The sequence below is a fragment of the Ovis canadensis genome, chromosome 4 (assembly GCF_042477335.2).
Source record: "Ovis canadensis isolate MfBH-ARS-UI-01 breed Bighorn chromosome 4, ARS-UI_OviCan_v2, whole genome shotgun sequence".
Lineage (NCBI taxonomy): Eukaryota > Metazoa > Chordata > Mammalia > Artiodactyla > Bovidae > Ovis > Ovis canadensis.
In genome coordinates this window covers 75341532-75368235 of record NC_091248.1, presented here as the reverse complement: position 1 = coordinate 75368235, position 26704 = coordinate 75341532, and the positions used below count along the sequence as shown (strand labels likewise).

General features: G+C 42.3%; 1 protein-coding gene across 4 annotated transcripts in view; it reads right to left on the bottom strand.

Annotated features, from left to right (window-relative positions):
- Positions 1–823: 823 nt before the first annotated feature.
- ELMO1 (engulfment and cell motility 1) overlaps positions 824–26704 on the bottom strand; it is a 583367-nt gene continuing 557486 nt past the window's right edge. For all 4 annotated transcript variants that reach the window (XM_069588027.1, XM_069588028.1, XM_069588030.1 and 1 more), the window contains exons 19-22: positions 23750–23857; positions 16521–16603; positions 7085–7162; positions 824–2219 (exon numbers count right to left, since the gene is read on the bottom strand). In XM_069588027.1, the coding sequence (XP_069444128.1) occupies positions 2019–2219; positions 7085–7162; positions 16521–16603; positions 23750–23857 (470 nt within the window). In that variant the 3' untranslated portion in view covers positions 824–2018. The remainder of the gene's footprint in view (positions 2220–7084; positions 7163–16520; positions 16604–23749; positions 23858–26704) is intronic.

The following is a 26704-nucleotide window of genomic DNA, read 5'->3' as shown; positions in this document are numbered from 1 at the left end:
ACATCTTGGTGACAATAAAGAGCAGTGACCTGAAGGCATCTAACACTTCTGTTGTGAGTCAAGAGTGGCTTGTGCTGTGAATTCCACATCATTTGGACCTTCCTGACATTTCTTCCAGCTGTTGGAGTTTATGATCCAGATATGCCTCCAATGGATATAACCTCAGAAAAATCCTTTGCTGGGCTCTGACCCATATTTCATTAATTCATGGTTAGATTTATCTAGTTCTGGCTTGATTTATTTCTGGTCTGTGGGTCTGCATTCTTTTCCATTGATAAATTTGTGCCTTCAAAGTGTGGTGTGTTTCATTTGGACAGTTTTATAAATTATATAATGGTAAGGAAGAAAAAAATAAAAGATAAAGTCAGTCAGGAGGTAACAGTGTAAAATGAATAGATTATAAATACATATTTTTAATTTTTTTAAATATCTGTTTTTTAAAAAGTATTTAATATGATCACTATACAGCATGTGAGATCTTAGTTCCTTGGCCAGGGATCAAACCCGTGCCCCTGAAGTGGAAGCGCCGTCTTAACCACTAGACCACCAGGGAAGTCCCTACATTATATTTTTATGAAGTAGGTCTGATTCTCTAGCTGACTTGAGATGGTCTTCTTAGAAGGATCATTCTTTACTGATGCTCAGAGCCTCCAGCAAAGGTCAAGAGTCCCCAAAGGCAGTGGTTCTCAGCCTTTAATATGCATGAGCATCACCTGATTCTTCAAGGCTGGGGTGAGGTTTAGATTCTGCAGTTTCAACAAGCTCTCAGTGATGCTGATGACTGAGCAGCAGAACCTAAATTACCAAATCAAAACATCAGCTCTCCAACTCATCACAATTAATTTTATTCCACAGCATGTTTAGAGGAATGTTATTCTCAGGAAGATGTTTAGGACTCAAATAATTAAACAAAAAAACCTGGAAAGTACACACATTTATGTATTCTTCTTTTCATTAAATATATATCTGTTTGGCAAAAAATGTTAGACTCTTTTATACAAAAACAAAGCAAAAAAAAAAAAACACCAACCTCCAAAACCAACAACCCAAACCGTTTGCAAATTGTCAATACCTGTAATAACTACAACGATGTAAACTTGGATGTCTGACAGTTTGACCATCTTGTGGAACCTGTGTTGCAGCAGAACCTCCCAGACCCTTACAAAGCAACTGCCTATCATCGAGGCTTTTAGATTTAGTACATTAGAGATAAAGCAGGACGACTGATTTCAGCATTGTGCTTTCAGCTAAGGGGCTGGAGGAGTATGTGGCAATGAAGAAGGCAGGTCAGGGCTGGGGCAGGGAGAAGAAACCCAAGACTAGCGGAGAGACAGAAAGGGTGGTCACAGTCACAGGGCAGACGTGATGTGGCCACGGGACCCTCAGATTGTGTCTGGTGACCCAACGTTTGCAAGAACTAGGATGAGGCAACTGCTGCTGCTCTTGGGACCAGAGAGGAAGTGGGCAGGCAGAGGCCAGAATCAGGGAGGGGGGACGTTTAGAAGCAGATTTCAATTCACATGGAACTGGTGGTGTGAGCAGACCCTAGAGAGAAGGGGAACGAGGAGTGGTGTTTGTCTTCTCAAGTAGCTAGATCGTTTCCGGTTCTTCCAGACCCAGAGCTTGAGGCACACCCCTGTGTCTGGCTGCAGATTGGGAGGAGGTCTGGGCTGCTGGCTTGGAGCCTCTAGGAGGGGAGGACTTGCCTGCTGGAATGAAGATGGAAGGGCCCTTTGGCTCTCTCATTGGTGGTGGATTTTGCTTTTCTCCCACCTTCGACTGCAGCGACGGGAGGTGACCTAAAGCAATGGAGTCTAGAAACAGAATCGGGGTGGTGAGCAGGATGCCACGGAGGGGCAGAAAAATGCCAGAGTTAGAGGAGGCAAGGCCAAAGGAAGTGTGGACCCACAGCGTCCCTTGACCACAGTGGATTCCACGGTGTGGGCGCCTTTTCATTCTTCTCTCCTATTAGCTAAATCTTCCAGTTTTGGAGGGGGTGCATCTGGGCCCAGGGTGCTTCAATTACAGTCATAGACGAAGTCATAGTTGCTGGGCTCCTTGGGGATGGGTGGAGGCGCGTCGGGGATCTGAATGTTTTCCAGGTCCAGGAGGCGGAGCTTGATTTCCATGCTGAGCAGCGTGTCCAAGTCATTCCGTGTCAGGTCACTCATCATGTCCTTCCCCAGCAGCGCATTCAGCCCATCTGTCCAGATGCAGTACTGGGGAGAAAGAAGGTGACAATGAGAACGACTGATGACAACGGCAAGAGGAGTAACAACAGCTAACACCGACTGATCACTCAGCAAGGGCTGGGCTCTGTGCTAAGGGCTTTGCCTACATCATCATTTGATAGTCAGCACCTCTATGAAGCTGACACTTCTGTTAGCATCTCTGTTTTACAGATGAGGGAACTGAGACAGTGAGAAATTAAGTCACTTGGCAGTACGTGGAGTAGGTGGGATTTGAACTTATGCAATCTGCCTCCATTGTCTGCACTCTTCCATATAAATAATGCCTCCCTACACAGCAGCAGGAGGATTTGAGTTTTTTCTGCCTGTGCAACAGACTATCTCTAACATCCCACCACTGAATCAAAGAGTTAAAAGTATTGGTAGAATATATCCTAACACTCCTGGACTCGACATCAGATCAAACTCTCCTGACTCCGAGCAAAGTTCTAATCTAGAGTTATTATCTGACTATCCTGTTTGATTTCCGCACTCAAAACGATAGTCGAACCCCAACCTGGGGCTAACGGTGGTCCCACCTTTGTATTTCTTAGCAAAAGATTTAGGAATAGCTCAGTGCTGCCCAAGGTCTGGTGGACAAAATGGCTAAAATTATTGGGTGATTTTAATGGAAGGTGGCTTAGCTGCCAGTCTATGGACCTCTTCTGCCTGGGTTTCTGGTTTCTATGGGTTTTCTCCTCCATGTCTTTGGAGTCTGATCCCTGGGGACATCATCTGTTTTGGAAAGCACTCCATAGTAACCAACTAAGAATTTGGTTCAACCCCTCTCATTAAAAATTAATCATGTCCTTTGCTTCTCCAGTAGGCTGCTTCATTTATCTGAGGACTTGCCTTGCTCTTGTCAGCTTCCCTCCAGAGGCTGAAATCCTGCTCTGACCTGATATTAAAGCCATAATACTTGGTAAAGAACTAGCCTCTGCTGCAAACATCAGAAAACTGACTGCATTCTGGATGTTGTGCTTGGTTCACCTTTTAGGATGTCCTAGTCCTATACAGGGCTTCTTTGATACCAATTTCACTGCTCTTCCTGTGGGACTGGTCTTCCTTCTAGAATGTGTTCTAGATTATCCCCTCTCTTGCCCTTACTGGGTCAAGTTGCAATTCCAGACCCTACTTAGCTTGTCTTTTGCACTGTGGTTACCTGGGCTATGTTCCAGAATATGACAGCAGATCTCAACGAAAAAGCACTACAAGTTGGCACACACTATACAGATCTTAAGTCACAGTGATGGCTTAGAAATCTACCCTGATGCATACTGGGGGCGCCACTTGTTAAGCCGAGAAGGTGTACCATGGGTGTGTTATTAAGTCTGCCTGAGTAGGGCAGTCCTGAACTGTAGAGCTTCGGTTCGGCCTTGACTATGGGATTTCAGACAGAGCACTTAACCCATCTAAATATCAGCTGAGGGCTAAGGGGTTTCTGGAAGTATTAGTTATCTTGTGAATGCCTTAGATAGATTCTAAACACATCTAAACGTTTGTTTCTTCATAAATAATCTTGATAAAAATAGAACCCAGGATCTACTCTGTAGATCTTGATCATACAAATCTTAGGTCACGAAATTTTATTTAGACAAGCTTCCAGCTAATTCTGATGTATCTCCATTTAGAAGCACCACTGAACCCCATGCTCTTTGAGGCCCCTTCCAGTTTAGACACTGTTTCATTGTAAATCCCTAAGTGCTGGGGTTGCCACTCTTTGTACACAGCCTTCCCAGTCCTGGCTAGCTTCCTAGTACAGATTAATTTAACACTGGAACACTTCTGTGGTGCTTTTGAGAAGCAGCAAGCACAGAAAACTTTTTTAAAAAGCATCACGATCAATAAATAAAAACTGCAGTACTGAATCTGAGTTGGAAATATCAATATAAATGTATGATGTATTTTGTCTTTTAAAAGCATAACTCCAAGCTCTGTCTACAAAAATGCCTAAAAATAATCACCAACTCAGCAGTAAAAGGCACACTGAATGTCCAGATTCTGGTTGCTAAATACCAAAAGGAGTCAAAACTCCATAGAGAAAAGGCAGGTAATGCACAAGAAGAACCTGGAGTATCTTGTCATGCCAGAATGCCTGAAAGCTTCCAGGGTCATCTGTCAATAGGACTCAGAAGCCAACCAGAGGTATTCCTACTTTCTCTGTAGTCGTTCAGTTGCTCAGTCATGTCTGACTCTGTGCCACCCCATGGACTGCAGGCACGCTAGGCTTCCATGTCCTTCACTGTCTCTTGGAGTTTGCGAAAACTCACGTCCATTGAGTCAATGATGCCATCCAACCATCTCATCCCGTTGCCCCTTTTCTCCTCCTGCCCGCAATCTTTTCCAATGAGTTAGCTCTTCACATCAGGTGCCCAAAGTATTGAAGCTCCAGTGTCAGTCCTTCCAATGAATATTCAGGGATGATTTCCTTTAGGATTGACTGATTTGATCTCCTTGTAGTCCAAGGGACTCTCAAGGGTCTTTTCCAACACCACAGTTCAAAAGCATCAATTCTTTGACACTCAACCTTCTTTAAGGTTCAACTCTCACATTCATACATGACTACTGGAAAAACCATAGCTTTGACTATACAGACCTTTGTTGGCAAAGTGATGTCTCTGCTTTTTAATACACCATCTAGCTTTGTCACAGATTTTCTTCCAAGGAGCAAGTGTCTTTTAATTTCATGGCTGCAGTCACCATCCACAGTGATTTTGGAGCCCAATAAAATAAAGTGTCACTGTTTCCATTTTTTCCTCCCATCTATTTGCCATGAAGTGATGGGACCAGATCTACTTTTTCTAAATAAGATAATTTGGACACTGATAATGACAATAATGGCAACCTATTGAAATGTAGGACTTCCCAGGTGGCGCTAGTGGTAAACAAGTCATCTGCCAACGCAGGAGACATAAAAGACATGGGTTTGATATCCTGGAGGAAGGCATGGCAACCCACATCAGTATTCTCACCTGGAGAATACCATGGACAGAGATGCCTGGCGACTTACGGTCCATTGGGTCTTTAGAGATGCCCAAGGGGAATATTTACAAATAAAATGATGACATCTGGATGAGCTTTGAAATAATCTGGGGTATGTCAGCTGGGTGTGGGCGGGGGTACAGGTGAAACCTCATTGGCCATGAGTTGATAATTGCTGAAGCTAGGGGATGGACACTGGCAGGAAGTCCTGAGTCCAGGTTCTGCTTTCTTCCTTCCAAGCCACGCAGTACAGGGCTCAGACAGAAGGTGTTTCTGGAACAAGATCCCTATTGTTTAAATCCAGGTTCTATCACTCACTACTTGTTTGATCTGGAAAAAGTTTCTTAAGTTCTCTGTGGCATATTACTTTTTTTTTTTTAATAAAATAGGAATAACATTAGCTTGTTTCTTTTACAGTTACAGAATGAAGATTGAGGGAGGTGAGGCACACAAAGCATTGAACGGTGCCTGGTTCAGAGTATTCCAGTTATAATTACTATTGTCTTTACTATTGTTGAGGTAGTCAGTTTTGGGAGGCTTCTCTCTCCTCCTTTGATCAGTGAGGATCAAAGAATCCTCACTGTAATAGAACTTTCTGCTTTATGGGGCAATTATGCAAAGAAAATGAGGCAATAGATGTGAAAGTGGTCTGAAGAAATTAAAAGTATTCACAAGTGCATGGCATTTTTCTCCTCACTGCATCAATAAAAAGTGGCAGATATGAATAAAAATTTGGCAGTCTCAGAACATTTACCCTTATCTGGAAATTAACGTACACTGGGCAAAACAGCCTTGTATAGATTTAAATAGCATCCACAGTTCTACTATTTTAAGTGGTTTCCTATATATCTGTATATATCTTGAATATGGTGGCCTGTGCACAACCACAATTTTATTTAAAAAGAGAAATGGTAGGACACGGTATCTATTTGCAAGAAGATGAAGACAAAGTCATTCCCTTCCATGAACTAAATGTCAAGTAACACAGAATTATATTTAAGCACCAGTTTAAATGCAGGATTTGCATCTAATCTTTCTTCTCTTTTGGGGTGTACAATTTTATTCAAAAGCTTCAAGCCAGTAAAAACAAAAACAAATACAGAATAACTTCTAAATGAGTTAAGTCTCCCTGGGGAAATGGGGGACAAAATTCAAGTTCTATTAAAATGTTCCTTCCTTTCTAAAAGCTTTTTATGTCAACACATGCACAACAAAAATTTGAATGGTATCATCTAAAAATAAGAGTTTCAAGCATGATGTTGGGTTCTAGCTTACAAGAAAAAAAAAATTAAATCAGCCATAGCTGCTACTTCATCTTACAAATGCATTTTCCTAGATTTATGCAAAATATTTTAAATATAGCTGACAGTGTACTTTGAGAAGAGAAACAAATTATACATATAACAAGATGTCAAAAAGGAATAAAAGCATCTCAAAAATAAAATTCCAACAGCTGAGACAGTCCTAAACCTCTTAAAACAACTTAAACATGATAAAAAATCTAGTTCTCAAATGTTTTAAAGAATTGAGACAAATTTATCATGGGAAAATTTTGACCAAAACCTAAATATTCAATAAAAACCAAGCCATAGCTAAGGATGATATTTTTTCTGTAACAGTTATGTCCTTACTATGAAGCACTTATACCTTCTTCTTTACCATAAACTCTTGATTAAGCTAAGAAGAAGCTGAATCTGTTTAATTTGTGGTTTTTCGAGAGGTTTTCATTCTATTCTAAGTCAACAAAATGTGCCTTTGCTCATAATTTTTCTCAGGCAGACTTAAAAAAAATTTCTTTCCAGTATTTTTTTATCTGCTGTTTTTCTCAAGAAAATATGACATTCTCTCATAAATTAACCCCTGGAGACCTTTACCTCATGCTTGTCAGGAGCTATGAAGTTCAGTTGGCAGTTTGAGTCATACAAGATCGAGAAAGCGAGTTCAAGCACCTCCTGCAAGAGATTAGAGAAAACACCACATTGAAGACAATTTGCACGTTTTGTTTTTCAGTTACAAATAGCTGCAGATTGAACATGGAATAGCGCTTGTAGTGGGTCTAGGCAAGTGGAGTGGTAGTGAGGCTGATAGGAAGAAGGACAATATGTTTCAAGATTCACAACACATTTCCTTCTGTTCATGAGAGGGCTGCATGAACCAATTCGTTCAATTCTCAAGACAGTGCATGGAGCAAGTGTTACCATTCCTCTTTTATGGGAAGGAGCTCAGAGAGGTTAAGTGAGTTGTCCAAGGCCACACAGCCCCAAAGCTATGCTACTTTCCTATCTTCAGCACCTCCCTCCCAGGGAGACCATGGAAAGTAGTAAACTCTTTCGCAATCAGCAACGTTATGGGCTGCTCTATCTTTCATCATTTCCAAAAAGACAGATGTTCATAGTGGGTATAAACTTCCTAAAGCATGGAAGCTACATAGGAGGTAATGAGGCTTCCGGATGAATCCACTATCTTTAGGTAGTATGTCTGCCCTTTGAACTCTGAACTACTGTAGAGCAAAGGCTATACAAAACCTAGTTTTATCCTAGAGTAGCTGCAGGGTATAAAGGAGAGTATGGGCATGAGTGGCAGAATAGCTGGATTCATCCATTGGTGAATGTCTCTTCATTCGAGTGCCTGGGTTCGTTCATAGTACAGACTATGAGACAGACCCAAAGGGCCAAGGACTAAGTGATGCTGTCATTCCATTGTAGCTGAATGACCTTGGCCGAGACACTCAGTGTTGTACCTAATATGTACGCTAAAATATGCTTCTCAAATTGTACATACTATACAATGATAGATATAATGATTATTCTACTGGATTGAGCAGTCAGCAGGTACACTCTTTGGAAGATGAGGGTCACTGAACGTCTCAGCACCCTGTATTGTGTTTGTGTGTGTGTGCTAGTCATGTCCAACTCTTTGTGACCCCATGGACTGTAGCCCACCGGGTTCTTCTATCCATGGAATACTCCTGACAAGAGTACTGGCGTGGGTAGCCATTTCCTTCTCCAGAGGATCATCCTGACCCACGGATCGAACTTGCATCTCCTGTGTCTTCTCCATTGCAGGCAGATTCTTTACCATCTGAGCCACCAGGGAAGCCCCTCTCAACACCCTAAAAACTCCTAATTTGGAGGAAAGAGCCAAGGGAGTCCACATCGATGCTCTGCATCAGTACAAAAGACAGTGTTAGTCTACCTCCTGTCTCTGTGTCTATTAGGCACCACTGATGGCTGCCCCTTTCCCTCATGGTATGATCTGGGAGCAGCATTCTCAGTAACCACCCACAGGCATTCTTTCTTAGGGAGGTAGACCTCTCCACATCCTTCTCTACCTCAACACCTGTCAGAGGATTTGTCTTTGGCCAGTGACTCACAGCAAGAATGCTCCAGAAAGAAGATGGCAGGGAGAAAGATGAGGTCACTGCCTCTAGATTTCAGAATTCCAGATGAGAAGGAATTCTCCCAAGCGGACTCCAAAGGCTCAGCATTAGGTGTATTCCTCTCCTGACACAGTCAGCCATCAGGCTGTTTGTGGTGCTCATGAATTCTGTGATTGGCTCGACTCTAGCTGTCCCCTCATTAAGGGAAAGCAGCTTTTGTTCTGAGCCCAGACCTACCAGCATCTCATCCTCTTAGAGTATCCTCACCCTACCAGAAATAGAAACAAGTGAAGGAAAAACTGCTGAGTCACAGACCAGGATCTCTTCTGCAAGACTACCCACTCTGAATTTTTCATTCTTTTTTTCCTTAGGATTCTATTCAAGTAAAGATCAATAAAATTGGAAAAGAGTTCACCAACAAACAAAAACAATTTCCCCATAAGTTTAGCATCTCTTTCGGGTCTTTTAGTGCATAATGAAAATGGTCATGGGTCCTAACAGTGGTACGATAATTGGTGTCATCCTTTTAAAAAAGCCTGTAAGGCAGCCCATATCAAGAACAAGCCGTCTCACTTTTGGAGTTACTCCTAAAAAAATTCAAAAGTAAGCAAAACTGTATATACTATTATCTGTAAGAACATAATAGAACAGAAAGACAGAACATTGAGCTCAATCATGTCCAACTCTGCGACCCCATGCACTGCAGCCTGCTAAGCTCCTCACTCCATGGGATTTTTCAGGCAAGAATACTGGAGTGGGTTGCCACTTCCTTCTCCAGGGGATCATTCCGTCCCGGGGATTGAACCTGGGTCTCCTGGGTTGCGGGTGGTCTCCTGCATTGCGGGTGTATTCTTTACCAACTGAGCCACCAAGGAAGCCGTAAGAATGTAATTTGAGGAACTAAATAAATGTCCTCCCTTCTTTGGGTAAAACATTAACTAAGAAATCACAAATTAGCAACCCTGTGAAATATATGCTGCTAGGCATTAAGTATAATTACAAACATTCGATTTTAAGTGGAAAAACAAACAAGAGAAATGAACATTATTTACATACTGATCACAACTAGGAACAATGTCTAGCTGTGGTTGGAGACTGGAACTGAATATGTGAAATGAAAATAATTATGTTAAGGTGCTGGGATCATAGGTGATTTTTTTCTTTTAAAAAACTGAAAACATTTTTCAACAAAATGTTAAGCTCTAATCTCCTAAATTCATAAAAACTGTTCTTAGATGAGAAACATTGATATAGATGATGATTTCTTTACTAATCTTAGTGTCATCCCCTGGAAAAACTCTGACTCGTACTTAATAGATTGAAGAGAAAGGAGAGGAGGGGCTTTGCTTCTGGACACCCAGTCAGTACACCATAGCAGCACCAGGTGACCTTCAGACGTCAACAGGAAAAGGTGAAACTGACAACGGATTTCTGATTGATGCTAGCCCATGCCTGCTGCTCTGCTTAGGGCAGGCACATAGCTAGTCATCCTCTTGCTTACGACAGCAGGTGTGAGCATCCCCAGAGCCCAGACGTGGCCTCTTGACTGGGTGCTGAAGTCACTTGAGACCAGAGTGTCAGTGTGGTTGTCCTTTGTGATACTTTCTCTCCCACAGGGCATGGAGCAGGAAGAGAAAGGAGAGGGGGCTGCCAACTTTAGGTTTTGCCCTTCTAAGGCATTTACCAGGGAGGACGTGAATGAGAGGAACTGTCATGACCTAGATTTCTGATAAACACAGGCAGGGAATAGGAAATTCGTGAGAATGTCAATCCCCACTTTAATTTCACCAAAGCTGCCTGGGAGGGGTTGGAGGAATTACTTCTCTGAGTCGCACGCCTGCGTTAAAGCCTGCTATCACTTATAATGAGTTTTATTGACGTCCCCAGTTGGCTGTCATTGAGGCTTTGGTGGAGGTCAGCTCTGCAGCACTTTGAGCCGGCAGGCTGCAGAGCTGGCAGCGACGGCCTCTCGGGCTAACACTCTAGAAGCGGCCACCTGTCCAAACTGTCTGTGAGGGAGAGAGGTGCCAGGAGGCGGCAGAGTAAGCAGTTGTGGATCTGGGGCAGCATCCCCCTCGGGGCTTCTTGTCACACACCACAACACTCTCTTAAATATATGATGCTCTGCGGTCTTGCTACTCACTACCTAAGGTCTTTCATTCACTCTGGATCTAAGTCAGTGAAAAATCATGTCCAGGAGTAGCTTATTTCCGTCCTCCGTCTCACTAATTCATATGTCCTCCCCTCATGTGTGGAGGAAGGCCTGGGATAAGCCAGTTCCGTGGTTGGAGGATACAGGAGGAACTCACGCTATGACTTCTGACCCCACTCAACCTTCTGGCCCTGAGTCTACTGACAAGGCATACAGGGTCAGGGGATGCGCAGAGAAATTCTGGGCATGATGGTGTCTTGATTTGGGGATTTCCACCTTCTAGGGTCACGTGATGGGCTGATGGAATATGAGAGTAGAGTTTTATACAACACAATTTCACTGTAAAGTGTTGGCTTCCACTCCTTACTTTATTTTGGGATGACTTGTCTAGTTTGGCCATCTCACCTGGCATTCACTTTAATTATGTTGGTTCTCCAGCATCTATCCAGGTTATCTTGAGGGCAAAGCATTTCGATTACAGATGTGGATATAACTTGGCATGTGTGTGTGCTAAACATGGCCAGAGAAATAGTAGATTTCATAGCTATAAACACTGCGGTTCACCTATACACCTAGGAGTTTGACTTTCTATTTTAGAAGGCAAAATCAGTCATTCATATATGATACAGTGAGAGGATCTTGCCTTCTGTAAAGTAGCTTTATGTCTGGGCCCCATCTCTCCGAGCATTATTAGCCAATAGTTCTCCAACCCATTTTCATCTCTGTCCCCACCAATCCTACCGTGAATTCAATGTTTCTCAGTCAGAGGATGTTCATCAGATGTCAAAAGGCCACATGCACCTTTCATCTATTGTTTCCTTCTCCTAGAAGGTCTTCCCCTCTCTTCTTTTCAAAACCCAGCTCAGACATCACTCCCTCCATGAACCTTCTCAAAATCCCAGGCTCCCCTTGTTTCTAAATTTACTGGGGCGTAGGCACCATTGGATCATAATAGCATGGAGATCATTAAATCTTGTATCTGCTCTAGACACAAAATATCAGGGGCCAGGTCGTATTTATCTTTGGATTCCCAGCACCCAGCACAGTTCTGGTATAAAGAAAATACTCAATATAGTGTGAGTATGAATGATGAATGAAGTAACTCTGAATAAAAGGCTTTTTACTTAAGATCAGGATTATAATCTTCTAATATAATCTGCTTCTTATTTCAGGTACATTAATCATACTGGAAAAATAAATCTGGGCTCTGGGCACGGTGAAATGGAAGCATCTCTCAGGTCAAACATATTCCTATCCCTTTCATTGATATCTGGTTAGAGTTTTCCTCCGGTGATTACATGCTAACAGGATAAGTACCAGGACTGCCCACTTTCAAAAATACAGTAACAAATCAACTTTATTTCATGAATCACAGAGTTTGAATTTAGAATCCTTAATCCTTAAAAGTCAAATTCTTCCAATTCGACTTCCATTCACCCATGAAAATTCTGTTCAAGTATCAGGGATTTCCTACTCTCTGTGTGAAGAAGCCAATACTTCTTGTGTCCACTGAAATGTGTCTGTTGTACCAACTTCTTTTAAACAAGTTGGACAGCTCCAGGGGGACAGGGCCATGTCTGCCTGTGCATCACTCTGTGCCTACAGCCCTCCCATCTCAAGGGCTCTAATGCTGACTGAGTGAAGGTCTCTATGGAAAAAGACCTCTGCCTCAAGGGAAAGGATCAGTCCCTTTTCCTTTATCTATTTCTTGGACCTTAGACTGTGCCTGGCATGTCAGCTGTTGAATGAGCAAGAAGTACTACCAGTTACCAACAGATCTGAATGTCCAGTTTGCCCTGCTCATAATTAAGCTAATGAAGAGTCCTGGGGCATAAAATGTCAGAATCTACTGTCTAGCTGGAAAAGCTGAAGAGCCAGCAGCAGGCCTTGGTTGCTGCCCACTGCCATGCCCTGAGAGACCTCCTGTGGACACACTTTGGCCAACCCTCCTTTTAAGTTGCAGGTCTCCTCTTTCCATCTCATCCCATTTCATCCTCCACTGCCCCCTTCTCTTTTTGCCTTCAGTCTTTCCCAGCATCAGAAGGTATGGTTGGATAGCATCACTGACTCAATGGACAGGAATCTGAGCAAACTCTGAGAGATAGTGGAGTACAGGACTTAGTGACTGAATGCAACAACTCCCCTGTCCTATCCAGAAGTCCCAGAGGTAGGGAGGAGCAGGCCTCTGGATCCCTGGGGAAGGGGTGTGAGTGGGTTGAGGAAATAAATTATTAGAATTTGGGGTTTCCTTTCTGCTTTCTTATATTTTCCCTGATGCATCAGATATATGAACACTATTAATTACAAGACAAATTATTTTCATTCAAATGAAAGAGCCAGGCTAGCAGAGCTGCTACTACCTCTCTTAGCCCTCTAGGTTAGCAAATCCCAGAAAGCAGCCTTCATTTGAAGTCTTATCTATGTGTTTACAGCAATGTGTCCCATTTATCAATCCATTCTTCCATCATCCAACCACCTCTCCATCCATCCATTCATCTATCACTTATTCATCTGCCCACTTGCCCAGTTTTCTATAAGTGTCATCACAAATTTTAAAAATAAGGTTGGAAAAGTCATTCACTCAGTTTGTTTTGTTGGTCTCCTCTAAAGGGAGAGGAATCTGAAACAAGAAGGCCAAAATCAGCCACATACATCCTAGGCTCAAATGAGCTCATCTCCATACCTGTTTTGATATTGATAGCTTGTATCTTTCATTTTTTTTGGTTAGTCAAGCTAGAAATTTCAATTTCATTTATATTTTCCAAGGACCAAGTTTTGCTTTTGTTGATTTTCTCTACTATTTTCCTGTTTTCAATTTCATTGACCTCTAATATTTATTATTTCTTTTCTTCTGTTTTCTTTAGGCTTAAATTGCTCTTCTTTCTCTAGTTTTGTAAGGTGGAAACTTTACTAATTTTAGACCATTCCTCTTTCCTAATATATGCACTTAATGCTATACATTTCCCTTTCATCACAACCCACCCATTTTAGTAAGTTATATTTTCATTTTACTTAGTTTAAAACATTTTGTTATTTCTGTTTAGAATACCTCTTTGAACTATGGGTTATTTGGAAGTGTGTTCTGAAATTTCCAAACATTTTGGGGATTTTCCATCTATCTTTCTGTTATTGATTTCTAGTCTAATTCCATTGTGAATTAGAATATAGTTTGTACGATTGTTACTTCTACATTTGTTAAGATCTATTTTATGACCCAGAATGTGGTCAGTCTTGGTGAAAGTTTCTTGTGAGCTTGGGAGAAATGTATATTTTGCTGTTGAGTAGATTTTCTATTAATGTTAATTGGATCAAGTTGATTGATGGTGCTGTTCAGGTCATCAATATCCTTATTGATTTTCTGCTCACTTGATCTATCAATTACTGACAGAGGGTTACTGAAGTCTCCAGGATAATAATGGATTTGTGAATTTCTTCTTTCAGTTCTCTCAGTTTGCCTCATGCATTTTGATCTTTGTTCATCCCATTACTTTCACCTTTCTTAGTTTTTATATTTAAGTGGGTTTCCTGTAGGAAAGCAAGAAACTTGCTTCTTATCTACTTATCTACTTGCTTCTTATCTACTCAAATAATCCTGTCTTTTAATTGGTGTATTTAGACCACCGACATTTAAAATGACTATTGACATAGATTATGTCTGCCAAGTTTGTAACTCTTTTCATTTGTTGCATTTGTTCTTTATTTTTTATTTTCTCCTTTTTCTTTTTTTAAAAACCTTATCCTGTTTTGAGTATCCTTACTTCTCCCTCCTGTACATTTTGACTTTTCTGTCATTCATTTCACTTATCCAGATGCTATAGATATAACACATTTTAAAATTATTATTTTAAGCACAGAGTTACCTTTTAGATTAATTAATAAGAAAAATATATATACTTTTCTTTTACCTTCACATATTCCTTCCCTAATACTCTTCCATTCTTTATGTAGATTCAAGTTCCTATCCTATAGAATTCCCTTCTGGCTGAAGAATTTCTTGCAGAGTAGGTCTGCTGGTAATGAATTCTCTTGATTTTGTTTCTGAGTAGATCTGGTTGTGAACTCTGGATGTATGTGACTCAATGTATCCAGATTCCATGGTGGTGGTCTTCCCCTGCACTATCAATTCTAGGATGGAAGTGACAACTCCTAGGCTCTTTACATGTTTGAGTTGAATGAGAAGTGTTTTAAATAATTTTCTGTGCCTACTTAGAGCTCTTGAGTCCTGGCAAGTTGCTTTGCTACCAATTACACCACCCCTAGCCTTCTTTAAGTTACAGACTCTTATTGCTTCCAAGTTCCCCAAATTGTGTTCTGGTCAGTTCCAAGTGTTATATAACCACAGGGACCTCAGCCGGAGCTGAGCAGAGCTGGTACTTCCCAAGACTATACTCTGACTTCAGGTGGTCTTGAAAGAAGGCAAATCATGAAGGCTGGGGACTTGCTGCTTTGGTTAAGGATGCTCTTCTGGAATCTGATGAGCTGTTGGATCCCTGTTTCCCCACGTTGTGGAGAAGAAATAAATGCTGTGTAACGAATAACCTACAGACCCTAAGGTATGCCCTTATGTGGCCCAGTGCTTTATATGATGGCACTGTGATAGGCTTGACATGGAAGGAATTCTTACGGACTACAGGTGAATTATACTTAATGTAACTTAAGAAACAAAACTCTTGTTATCAGTCTCTTTGGCTGTATCCTCTCCTTTATTTTCTTCCTAAATAGTACTTTTGTAGTACTTTTGATTTTCCTCAACCATGGATCTTATGCAGACATAGATTCACCTTCATCTTACAATGACTGAAACTACAGGGCAGGCATAATTCATGTCAACTCTGATTGATAAATAGGATATGTATAATGTTTATACTCTTCTTAGATACTGGCACAGGACAATAAAGAAGCAGCCTACTGATCAATGTGATATTTTTGGTACCAAGGTGTCTGAAGCCTCCAGATCAATCTGATTAATCTTGTTCATATGTGGATACTATGGATCACAAAATGCCAAAAGGTGACAAAAACTGCTCCCTGATGGCCCCTCCAAGGGCAAATGCCTCCAAACTGGGGACAGAGGAAATTGCTCTGCCTCTTCAGATAATGCTGCCCCCACACCTTCTGTTACGGGATGTAGGCTGTCATGGTGAACAGCATGATGGGAAGGGTGAAAAACATTGCAATGTGAAGAGTATTCAAGCAATATACACCTTTGGGAACGTTTTCTCCCTTGAGCTGAATCTGAACTGTTTCACAATATTTCCCATGATGTTGAAGAATAGTAGGCCTTGACAATTTTTCTCATATTTTTGGGAGTCATCTGGTCTCTCTTCCATTTCCCAGACTTCTCTGAGACCCCACAGGGGTAACTAAGAAGAAGAAAATGGAAGCGATTGGGGAGGAAATGCAGAAGGGAGACTATGAACATAAACAGGAGGGTAGGAGGGGCCCAGAGGATGGAGACGAGTGGAAAGACTTGAGAGAAGACTGGTCACATCAGTGAGCGCAATTCCTAGGGCTGCACATGGACAGGAAGTGGGAGAATACAAGACGTGGTAGGGATTCAGCAAGTGATCAGAGAGAGAGTAAGACTGAGAGATGTAAAAGGAATCAGGGAAGGAAAGGAACTGAGTTTAAGAGACGTGTAACTGCCTAGCACATCTGCGCGCGCACACACACACACACACACCCCAACCACACAGGCATAGCTACCAAAGAAGGGCCCACTGTAGTCACTAACTGCATTGTGCAGACAGAACTACTTAGAATAATTTGGAAATCATACCTTATTTTGTTTAAGGGCACCTTTCTCTTTCATATGAGGGCAGTCCTTTCCCGTCACCACAGCTTTGATATCTGCCACCGGCACTGAAATTCGTAAGAGAAAATGAAAGTAACTACATCATGTGACAGCGTAAGTATCCATGAAATAGCAAGAGTAAGCATCATCGAGTCTGTTGGTACAGCAACCATTCCCAGACACTATAGCAGGAAGAGAAAAGCGAGAGAAGTCAGGCAGGCTCCAGGACAAGGAACTAAAATATACTCTTAATATTCTGGTAGAAAGCATTCCTGGGGAGAAAAATCTATGTTCATAAGTAGAATTTGTTTCAAGAAAAGAAATACCTAAAAAAAAACAGATTGCACACAACAATAAAAAAACCCATCATAGTTGTGTTAAAAGTGATGGCATTAGAAGAAACAATAATGATGATAAGTAATAGCGGTACTGATACTGATTTTATGGAAGACATCTACATGCCCGGAGCAAATGCCAAGTGCTTCCTATAGACTGGTATCTCTTACTATAGTAGTGACATCACTTTAGTTTCTGAGTTTTGGATAATAAAGGGAGGTAACCCTATCACAAAAAAATCTATCTGAACATAAACCATTCTGAACTCTCACTCTCCAAATTCTCCCTCTTGCCATCTCATTAATTCTCACAACCATTCTGTGAGGCAGGTTTTGTTATTCCTAGTTTATGGACAACAAAACTAAACTCAATTAAATAAAGGGAACATTCCTTTCTGTTAGGGAAATGGTAGCTGGCACTTATCTTGGAAATCCTGAGAATAATGCAGTTAGATAAAATGATGTTATCTATCGTCTTATTCAGGACTTGTGGGAAGATAAAAGATATGGAAAGGCTTTTGCCCTTAATGCTTTTGTTAAGATCATCTGATGGAGAGAAGGCTGCAGGATGGTTTGGAAACTTAATTTTAAAAAGGGACAGAGTTATCTGTCCCTTTCTAACTCCTAATCTTTCAGTCCCTCAAGGGATTCTAGGGGCTCAGTTAGGATGTGCAGAAGCTTTGATTCATCAATTTCTTGGACTCCTCCAATGACGAAGATAATGAGAGATTTCACCATTAAAGTTCACCTACTTTTATTGGGGCGTTGGGTTCTGGGGGTGACATTTAGATGGAGATAAAATTAAAAAATATGTAGAATATCAAAATGATATAACAGGAAGGCTCTTTAAAAGCTAACATTTTCTGGGTACCCTAAAGTTGCTAAGAACTGTCCAAATCCGTGATACCTCCAGAGCTCTCTCGAACCCTAGCGAAGAGTGGTGCTGTGATGAAATCTTCTAGGATTCTCTGACGGCATCCCCTGCTCTCGGTCCCAGCACATGGGCTCCTCTAGCTTGGTGTCCTGGTTCTAGATTCCTTGGTAGATAGGACTTGTTCTCACTAATAACGATTCTGGGCACATGGAAGACCATGCTTCTCAGCAACTTTTGCATTTAGGTGGGGCTGGATAATGATTAGCTCTGGTAATGAAACATGAGAGGAGATGGCCTTGCTCTTTTTCTGGCTGAGGCAGTGAGAAGCCCACGTCCATCAGCCTCTCTTCCCCAGCCGCAGGGACTGGTCAGGCCACGTGGTCCCTCCAGATGGTGCAGCTCTGGGATGTCAGAGCAGCCGTCAGCCTGTGTCCCTGTGATCATGCAGAGCAGTCCTTTGAAAGCACATGTCAGTTATATAACTGAGGAGCAAGAAATAAACTCCTGTTGTGAGCCAGCGAGGTCTGGGGGGTTATTTATCCCTGAAGCTTAATGGCAATGCAGCCTCTTCTGAGTGGCCTGACCCTTGACCTCAGACCCCCTTCCTCCCCTACCTGGCTGCTAGGGATCGGCATCTTCTTGTAGACAGTCCCTGTGATTCCTGAACTTTCCTTTGATCACAGCCACTGACTTCAGCTCTTCTCAAATCCATTTTCATAACCAACAATCAACCCTGTTCTCAGTGGCCAACCTGGCTACCTACTTGCTATTCAGGGAGGAGATACTTGGGCACTTTGGGAAGTTGGGTTTACTTAAGTGTTTACTTTTCAGTGGAAGATGTACCACTGAAGTCAATTTGTGCTATAATTAATGTACAAACTCCAAAACCCTTCTCAAGCTTTAGATGGAGTTTGAGTAGCAAGCACCTTCTAGAAAGTCTTCTGCTGTTCAAATACGTAACGTGCTCCGTGACTGAGAGAGCGTGTCTATGACTGGTAAATAGTAAGTTACCCCTTGGCTTTGAAAACCCATCACGTGGAACAGGACAAGGGGAACACAAAGGTCTGTCGTGGGAGCAGTCTTCAGAATCTCTAATAAGAAGGCAGCAGGGGACAAAAGGCATGCTTCCACCGTGCTGGTGGCAGTCCATATTTCATGTTTCATATGCATCGCCCCTGTCAAGGGGAAAAGCTGCTGTATTTCTCACAGGATTGTGGCTAAAAGGAAAACACAAAATTCTAAAAATCTAAAGATTGTTCTTTGCAGAGTTTGTTGTTGGATGCACTGGAAAATTAGGCATTGGAAAGGCCAAAATGTCACCCACCAGCAGAGCTGGACTCACAAATTTGGAATCTATACTTTAGGAGGTGACAGAGGGCTCTTGATTACTTCAAAATAGGACCATTTCCATCAGGTCTTTTTTTCATGTGGGAGCAGCATAATAAAGTGGGGTTCAGAGATATGAGAACCACAAAGGTCACCATTGGTTCCCTAGCCCCCACTCTAACTCCTTGGGGCCTGCCCTCATATCTTTCAGTGCCATTTTCAGTTTGAGCTGGATTGAGACAATGTAATCTAACATTTCCATTTTATAGATGAGAGGACTGAGGCCTAAAGAGAAGAAATATGTCACACAGCTAGTGAGGGACAGAGCTGAGACAACTGCTTTTTCTTCTATCCCATGGTCTCTTGCTAGGCCATGATTTTCTCCTATGTTTGGAAGATGTCAGCTCCCGAGATCATGCTAAACACATGTCAGACACAGCCCTGGAAGTGGTTATCACTTCAGATATGTTCAGGAAGCTCTTTAATGGCTAATATCTGTGGGAGAAATTTTAATTGTGATTTATAACAGAAATGCCACTGAAAAAGTAAATGTGGCCATCATGATAAAAATTGTTCTAGCTTTCACCCTTGGGAACGAAAAAGTTGAGGCAGAAATCACCTCAGGAAGCCAGTAAATTGAGGCAGAAATCACTCCAGGAAATACCCAGTAAGCCATGATCACTTGCTGTAAACATAGCTCCGCTGTGGCAGAGATACAGAGGAGGGGCAGGCTGATCCCAGGACAGTTCAGTAGAGGATCTGGCCTCTAACTGGGCAGTCTGGAGTGGCTGGAAGAATCACAGAGCCTGGATTTGAATTCTAGATGCACCTACTGGCTATACCACTTTGGGCTTAAGTTCTTGGAGCATAAGCTTCCTTGTGGGTAAAAATCTGGACCGGGGGCTGGATAGCTGCATTCAGGTCTTTGTTATTTACTAGACACGTGGCCTTCAACAGGTTACTTGATTTTTTGTACCTCTGTTTCCTAATCTGTAAAAGAAGGGCAATGGTATCTACTGCTTCAAGTCATGGGGAGGATAATTTGTTATTATGTAGAGCTCTTAGCACAGTGCCTGGTATAGAATAAGCACTCCAAATATATTATTTGCAATTATTCTTATTATCAATAATCAGAGTTAATTCTCTTTGTAGATTGAGGGCCCTGAATTACTTAGCATGCTTCAATGACCCAAATCGCCCCACTCTGCTTTGCTCTGGCCGCCGCTCCTCTCCTCTGTGGTAAGAGGCTTAATGGTCTTGTGTGAGGGACTGAGCCCTCTCCTCCCGGCCCCTTTGATGCAGGAGTGAAGAGCGCTGGCCTAGATTCTCTCAAAGGGCGGTTCTGAGAGGTGGGGGCACTGCTGGAAAGCAGTGGAGTCTGGTTATAGCGGGGTGATGAGAGTCTGCATGCCTGATGGGAGGAATGTGGGGCGAAGGGAGCTAAGGAGATGTGGACTTTTCAAGGGCCGTGTTTCCTGCCAAACAAAAGGAATATGAGAGAAGAGATTTGCTAAACTTTTAGGCACGAAGACAGCTGAGTAGCCCTCAATCTCCACTTGCACTCTCTGGATTAAGAGGGTTCAATTACACTGTTTGATTCATCAATATCTCAATATTCAGCTGGTTAACTTAAGGGGTGGAAGACAATTTTCCCATTGGTCTCAAGAGAGGGCAATCGTACATGGCAAGAGCAATGGCACTTGAAATTAATTAAAGGAACAGCTCATTTTTCTAGTGGAATGAGGTTTTTTACTTTGAAGGGCTTCAAGAGGATGGATTATTTTGCTCCAGGCAGAATGCAGAATTGGAATTAAATGCAAACCAGGTGGCAGGCCTGAAGCAGCAAACTTTGGTTTCCGAGGCTGGGGCCTTCTCATTTCCTGCACAAAACAGCTTCATCTGATTTCATTACATGAATATTCCTCCTCTCTGGCCCACCTGGCACACAGATATAATCTCTTTAATACACACACATCTACACACGAACACCTGCACAGGTATGCATTCTGGTTTATCTTACAATGGGTAAACTGTTTGTAGAGCACCTCTTCTGGAACTCTGAATTCCTAGATTTCTAAGGCCACAGGGGAAAGGGCGGACAAGAGTTTCAGAGCCACAGTCGGAAGGGACTGCTGCAGTGCTTTCTCTGAACAAGCATCACGGCCATGACCAGAAGCTCTCCAGAGATCTGCAGCTCTGTCCTGGCTCTTCTGCAACCACCCTGGCAAGCTGGCTCTCCCTGGCATCGGCACTCCAGTTTTCAGTCCTTGGAGATGCAGGCCTTGGTAGAGCTTGGGGTCATCAGCTTGTGGACAGTCTAGAGACGGCCCCTATACAAGGCTTAGGTGCTATCCACGCCCTGACCTTCTCTAGGGGGAGAGCTACTGACTTCCTAAGCAGCAGAGCCAGCTAGAATGAGAGTGCTCCATTTAAACTGCAATCTATGGGTTGAGAAATGGAATAGATCCCTATAAATATGGGGATAAAGAATACAATCAGTGCGTGGGGGAGCCGACTCACTGGGCCATGTGGGTCAAGAATGAACCCAGATGTGTTTTCTTTTTTCCGGCCCAGACCACTTTCTCTATTTCCTCGCCAGGTTAAGAGAGAGGCAGTGGGAGAGTCTGTAGAGAGCTTCTGGTTGCTACGGCCAACAGTAACCTCAAACACTTCATTTTACCACCTTAAAGCTCTGATTCCAAGTGGCTGGCCTTTGCACAGTTCTTTTGAGCTCATGAGAGAGGATTCTCAGTGAATTTTTCACCAGTTAATAGCAAAGACAGGAAAATGAAGACACTCATTTTTAGAAATGCCATGAGATTTTCATACAGCTAATTTAGTGCAAGGGACTGTCCTTTATTCCAAGGTTAGGCCTTTCTGGTCTTTCCTTTTTTTTGTGATCGAGTTTTTAAAATGAAGGGAATGTGATATTAAATTTTAGTTAGGTTTTCTTTTTTAATAGCTTTTCTTTTTTTCCCTGCCAAAACCTGAAGTTGGCAACCCACTATCCACTCAGTTCTTTATTCTTTTAAAATTTTTATGTATTGGTGAAAGCCAAATTTAGGGACCCACTGGGAAGCATATCAGATAATATCTAGCCCTGCAGTTCTCACTTTAAATGCACATGAGAATCACCTGGAGGCCCCATGAACCCAGAGACTGCTGCTCCATTCCCAGAATTTCCGATTCATCAAGTCTGGGAGGGAGGATCTTGGAATCTGCATTTCTGTAAGTTCCCAGGTGATGCTGCTGCTGTGGATGGTCCAAGGAACACAGTCTGAGAACCACTGTTCTAGCTTGTCCGTGGTGGGATGGAGGTTTTCTGAGACTTAAAGGGAGGGTCCTTATCACAAAAACAGAGGCCTAGAATGACCCCACAACAGGAAAGTATGTATAGACACTGTCCCAGACTCTGCAGTACTGGGTTTCAGATTTCTTTCCTTTCCTGTTAACAATGGTAATAACATGGGCTGAGGAGGCAATGCTCCCATGAAATAAGATTGCTTTCTGAACTAAATGACACTACAAGGACCAGACTGTCCCATTTTTAAGCTGGAGGAAGAGAGAATATTCCAGGTTGTCTGTCTGATATGTCAGCCTAGAGCCTGAGTGTGTCAGGAATTTGCTACTCGTAGTTTATTTTCTGCTGTGATGGCTAAGAGCTGCAAGGAAGACAGTACAGCTTGGACTTCCATGGGCCCTGGGCGATTTTAGGGAGGTGCCAGGATCTAGGGGTAAGGATTTTATCTGTGAATTATATGATTCATGGCAAGGTCAAGGTGACTTTAAAAAGCTATTTTAAAGTGTCTTTACTTTTTCCTCACTGTTTGATTTCTCTACCTGAGAGATCCTCTGACGCTATGTTTAACTTTATCTCATTTCTCTTCCAAATTAATTCATTACCTTTGTGTATTAAAAAAATTTTGGGGGGGCCATGCGGTACATTGGATCTTAGTTCCCCATCCAGGGATCAAATATACACCCCCTGCATTGGAAGCATGGAGTGTTAGCCACTGGGCTGCCAGGGAAGTCCCTACCTTTATGTATTTTAATGTTTCCATAATACTTTGTTTAATTTATATACCTTGTTGTTGTTTAGTTGTTAAGTCATGTCTGACTCTTTTGTGACCCCATGGACTGTAGCCCGCCAGGCTCCTCTGTCCATGGCATTTCCCAGGCAAGAATACTGGGGTGGGTAGCCATTCCCTTCTCCAGGGGATCTTCCTGACCAAGGGATCGAACCCTTGTCTCCTGCATTGGCAGGCGAGTTCTTTACCACTGAGCCACCATTCAGTCAACTGTAATGAATAAAAATGGTAGGGTATCAAACACACAATTCAGGTGAGATTATTTTGGATCATCAGAAAAAGACAGCTGACAATCAGGTTTATGCTGGTTTTGTTTCTTAGAACAGCACGTGGACAGGAAATATAAAAGTGGATGTTGGAACTCTAGATTTGTATCTTTCAGGACAGATGGGTGAGTATTCCTTTCCCAAACCACAAATCCACCAAGGGTCTTGTGCTTGATGAGATGGCTCGGGCCAGGACTCACAGCAAGGTGGGCCACGCCCAGTGGGTTCACTTAGGTTAATAGTCTTTCTGTATGATATTCTGTGACCAGGAAACAACCAACCAACCAACCAAAACTCAGGCCTCCTACACAGAAGAGACACTTACGTTTGTCCTGCAAGGAATCATGGGGCACTTCTCCCTGGGGACTTTCTTCCAGATCTCCATAGTGCAGGACCTTGTGGTTTGGTGAAAGCCGACAATACCAAAACTTGTCTGAGGGAAAGACAAAAAGAAAAAGAGAAAACACAGATTTACCAGGTAAGTGATTCTGATTTTCAAAAAATCAGAGCCTTTCCTGACAGAATAGGCAGTCTCTTTGATTTTAAATCTTCAGAAAGGGATGAATTCTAAGAGCCCTGGCAGTTGGTCCCTTCTCAATTTTTGTATGCAGTTAGCTCCTGTCCTTCCAGGTAGACATTTGGTGCCACTGGGAAAGTTACCAGATCCTTTGAGGACAATGGCAACAAGTCTGAGGTGGTGACTTCCAGAGGAGTATTTCATCAATATCTATAATGAGGAGGGCATGATTAATTATTCAGTTAGGCCTGACAAAGTAGGGAGAGAGATGAAGACAAAAGAGCTTTCTCAGAATTTTTCTGCTTCTACTTCCCTCTGTGAGATTCTAAGACTATTGAGATATTTGTGCCATATCTCAGCTGGCATAGTAAAGCCTTCACCCCTGAGGCCTGCACACACAAACTAATCATGAATATATTGTTAGGATGCTAGTAATCCATACACAAGAGGTGGGATTCATGAGGAACCACCCCAAGTCAGAAATGTATCCAAGAATGAGGATGTCACATTCATCTCCTCTCTAATCTGTAGAGTTTAGCTCTCTTGAATAGGCTTGATGAGTACCTTAGGATCATCCTTATAATTAACTCCCTCAGCGTAACTTCATCTGCTCCCCCAAAATGTAATAACAAGTTTTTAATGAGCTTGTGAGTGCTCTTGCTAGATAAGAAACTTAAATTGTGATAGTGATCTTTGTGTAGCTCTCAGGACAGAGGGAGACGCTGCCTTCTCTGGGAAGCCCTCTGTGATTATTGCAGCCAAGGGGACTCTCCCCACCCTCTTAGCTGCTCCAGTGTCTCCTTTGATGATTGGTACCCTCATAAATCCCTTAGTATTCCCATTATCTGCCATAGAGCTTAGGCAAGCCACTTGCCTAGTGGGGACATGAGGAACAGTTATTAACCAAAGAAGAAGACTCCAGGACACGTAACAGTCCCGACAGTGTGGCAAGCCAGGGCGCTCCGACGACAGCCACGGCCTTCACGGCTGCACTGCACCGATCCCTTGGCACAATGCCTGCCATGGAGAAGCTGCACAGTTGCTATGGGCTAAATTGATAAATGAAGACCCAAAAGGGCTCAGTCAAGATGTGTAAGTCACAAAACATCCGTGACCTGTAAACCCTTTGTGCAATTACGTAGTTGGCAAACATGGTGGCCTGGGTCAAATCACCCCATTACTGTGTCTACCAATACAAATTGTTCTGAAGCCAATCTGACCAGAAAGCGCTCTATACCATTTAACAAAACTGTTCTTTAATCTAAAATTGCTTTCACCAAAAAATTATGTCTTAACTACAGTTCTTTTAGTAAAAAACCAAGTTTTAAAAATGGAGACAAAAGTCATACAGTGAACAAAGGAAACGCCCAACTTGATCCACAAAAGCAAAATGCCTCTGTGATTCCTTTCTCAAGTAGAAATAGGGTTTGAGAATTCCTGAATGTAGGCTGTATACAGCAATCCATATATTAAAAAAATCTAAACTCCAGTGGAAAAATTTGAGAGGAAAGAAAATGTTATTTGAAGGCTAGGAAAACATCTGGAATTGCTAAATTTTCAAAATTCTGTTATATATATACACTCAACACACGGAGGGCATTTCAAAGGGAGAAAATAAAATCATTCCCTGAATAATTCATAACCACTTCAATTAGGCAGCTTTCCATGAGGAGAACATATTTGAGAGTTTGACTTGTAATTCACAATAGGAAAACTGCAATTTGATAGAAGTGGTCTAAGCTTCAGCCATGAGCACCAACATGGTTCTTGGGGGCCTGGCATGATGGACTATAGAGATCTCTTCAACCCAAAGGACTTTCCACCTTGTCTAAATAAACTGTGATGACCACAGCTGGAAAAACTTCCTGGAAAAACTTGCTATAGTGCTTTCCTTCCCCTGCTACCTCTGAGGTGGGACTTTGGCTAAGTTAGCAACTGTAACAGGGTAACAGAAAGCTGGGAGGGAAGCTGGTGAGCAGTAGCACTTGGACACGCTGGTCTTATTTTGAGTAAGGTCTTAGCCTGTTCTTTCTAGAAATCCTTCACTTCTCAAGCTGAGGTAAACTCAAGAGACTAGCAGTGCTAACATGAAGCCCAGGAGTCAACATGGCATAATCAAAGAAGACTGTCATCCTCAACATATTTGGGGGAGCGTTAAGAAAGTTAAGTGGTACAAACATATATTGTGGAGCTAAATGCTGCAACACTTCAAAAATTCGCTGCATATACTTTCATGGCTTGTCTATTTAATAGGTTAAGTCTGTTTCTTCAGTGACTATTTGCAGAGTGCCTACAGTGCTCACAGGACTCTCCTGGATATAGCAAAAGTCATCAGGATGAAAGGCAAACATGAAGGACAAAGCCAGAAAGCTCAAGGAGAAGGAGCTCTCTCAGTTCTTAGTGGCAACTTGAAGAAAGACGGTGGAAACACTTGTGTCTCAGGTCTGGGAAATATGGACAGTGACTCAGCAACTCTGCCTGTACTACAGGGAAAAACAGAAAAAGGAAAGATCTCTGGTGCAGCATATTTCTACATTCAGAGACTACTGGAATCAGTGGCTACTTATCATGATGGTTGAAGATAATCATCTTCTTTGCAATGTTGTAGTTGCTATTTGTTTAAAGAAACACAAAAGGCTACTTGGAAACCTGGAAATCTACCATAACACTACAGTGTAGAGTTGACAGATTTTCCTCCTTCCAGAGGACTAAATTCTCTTGACTTCTTTTTTTTCTTTGTTTTCAGATCTGAAATCCCTGGGC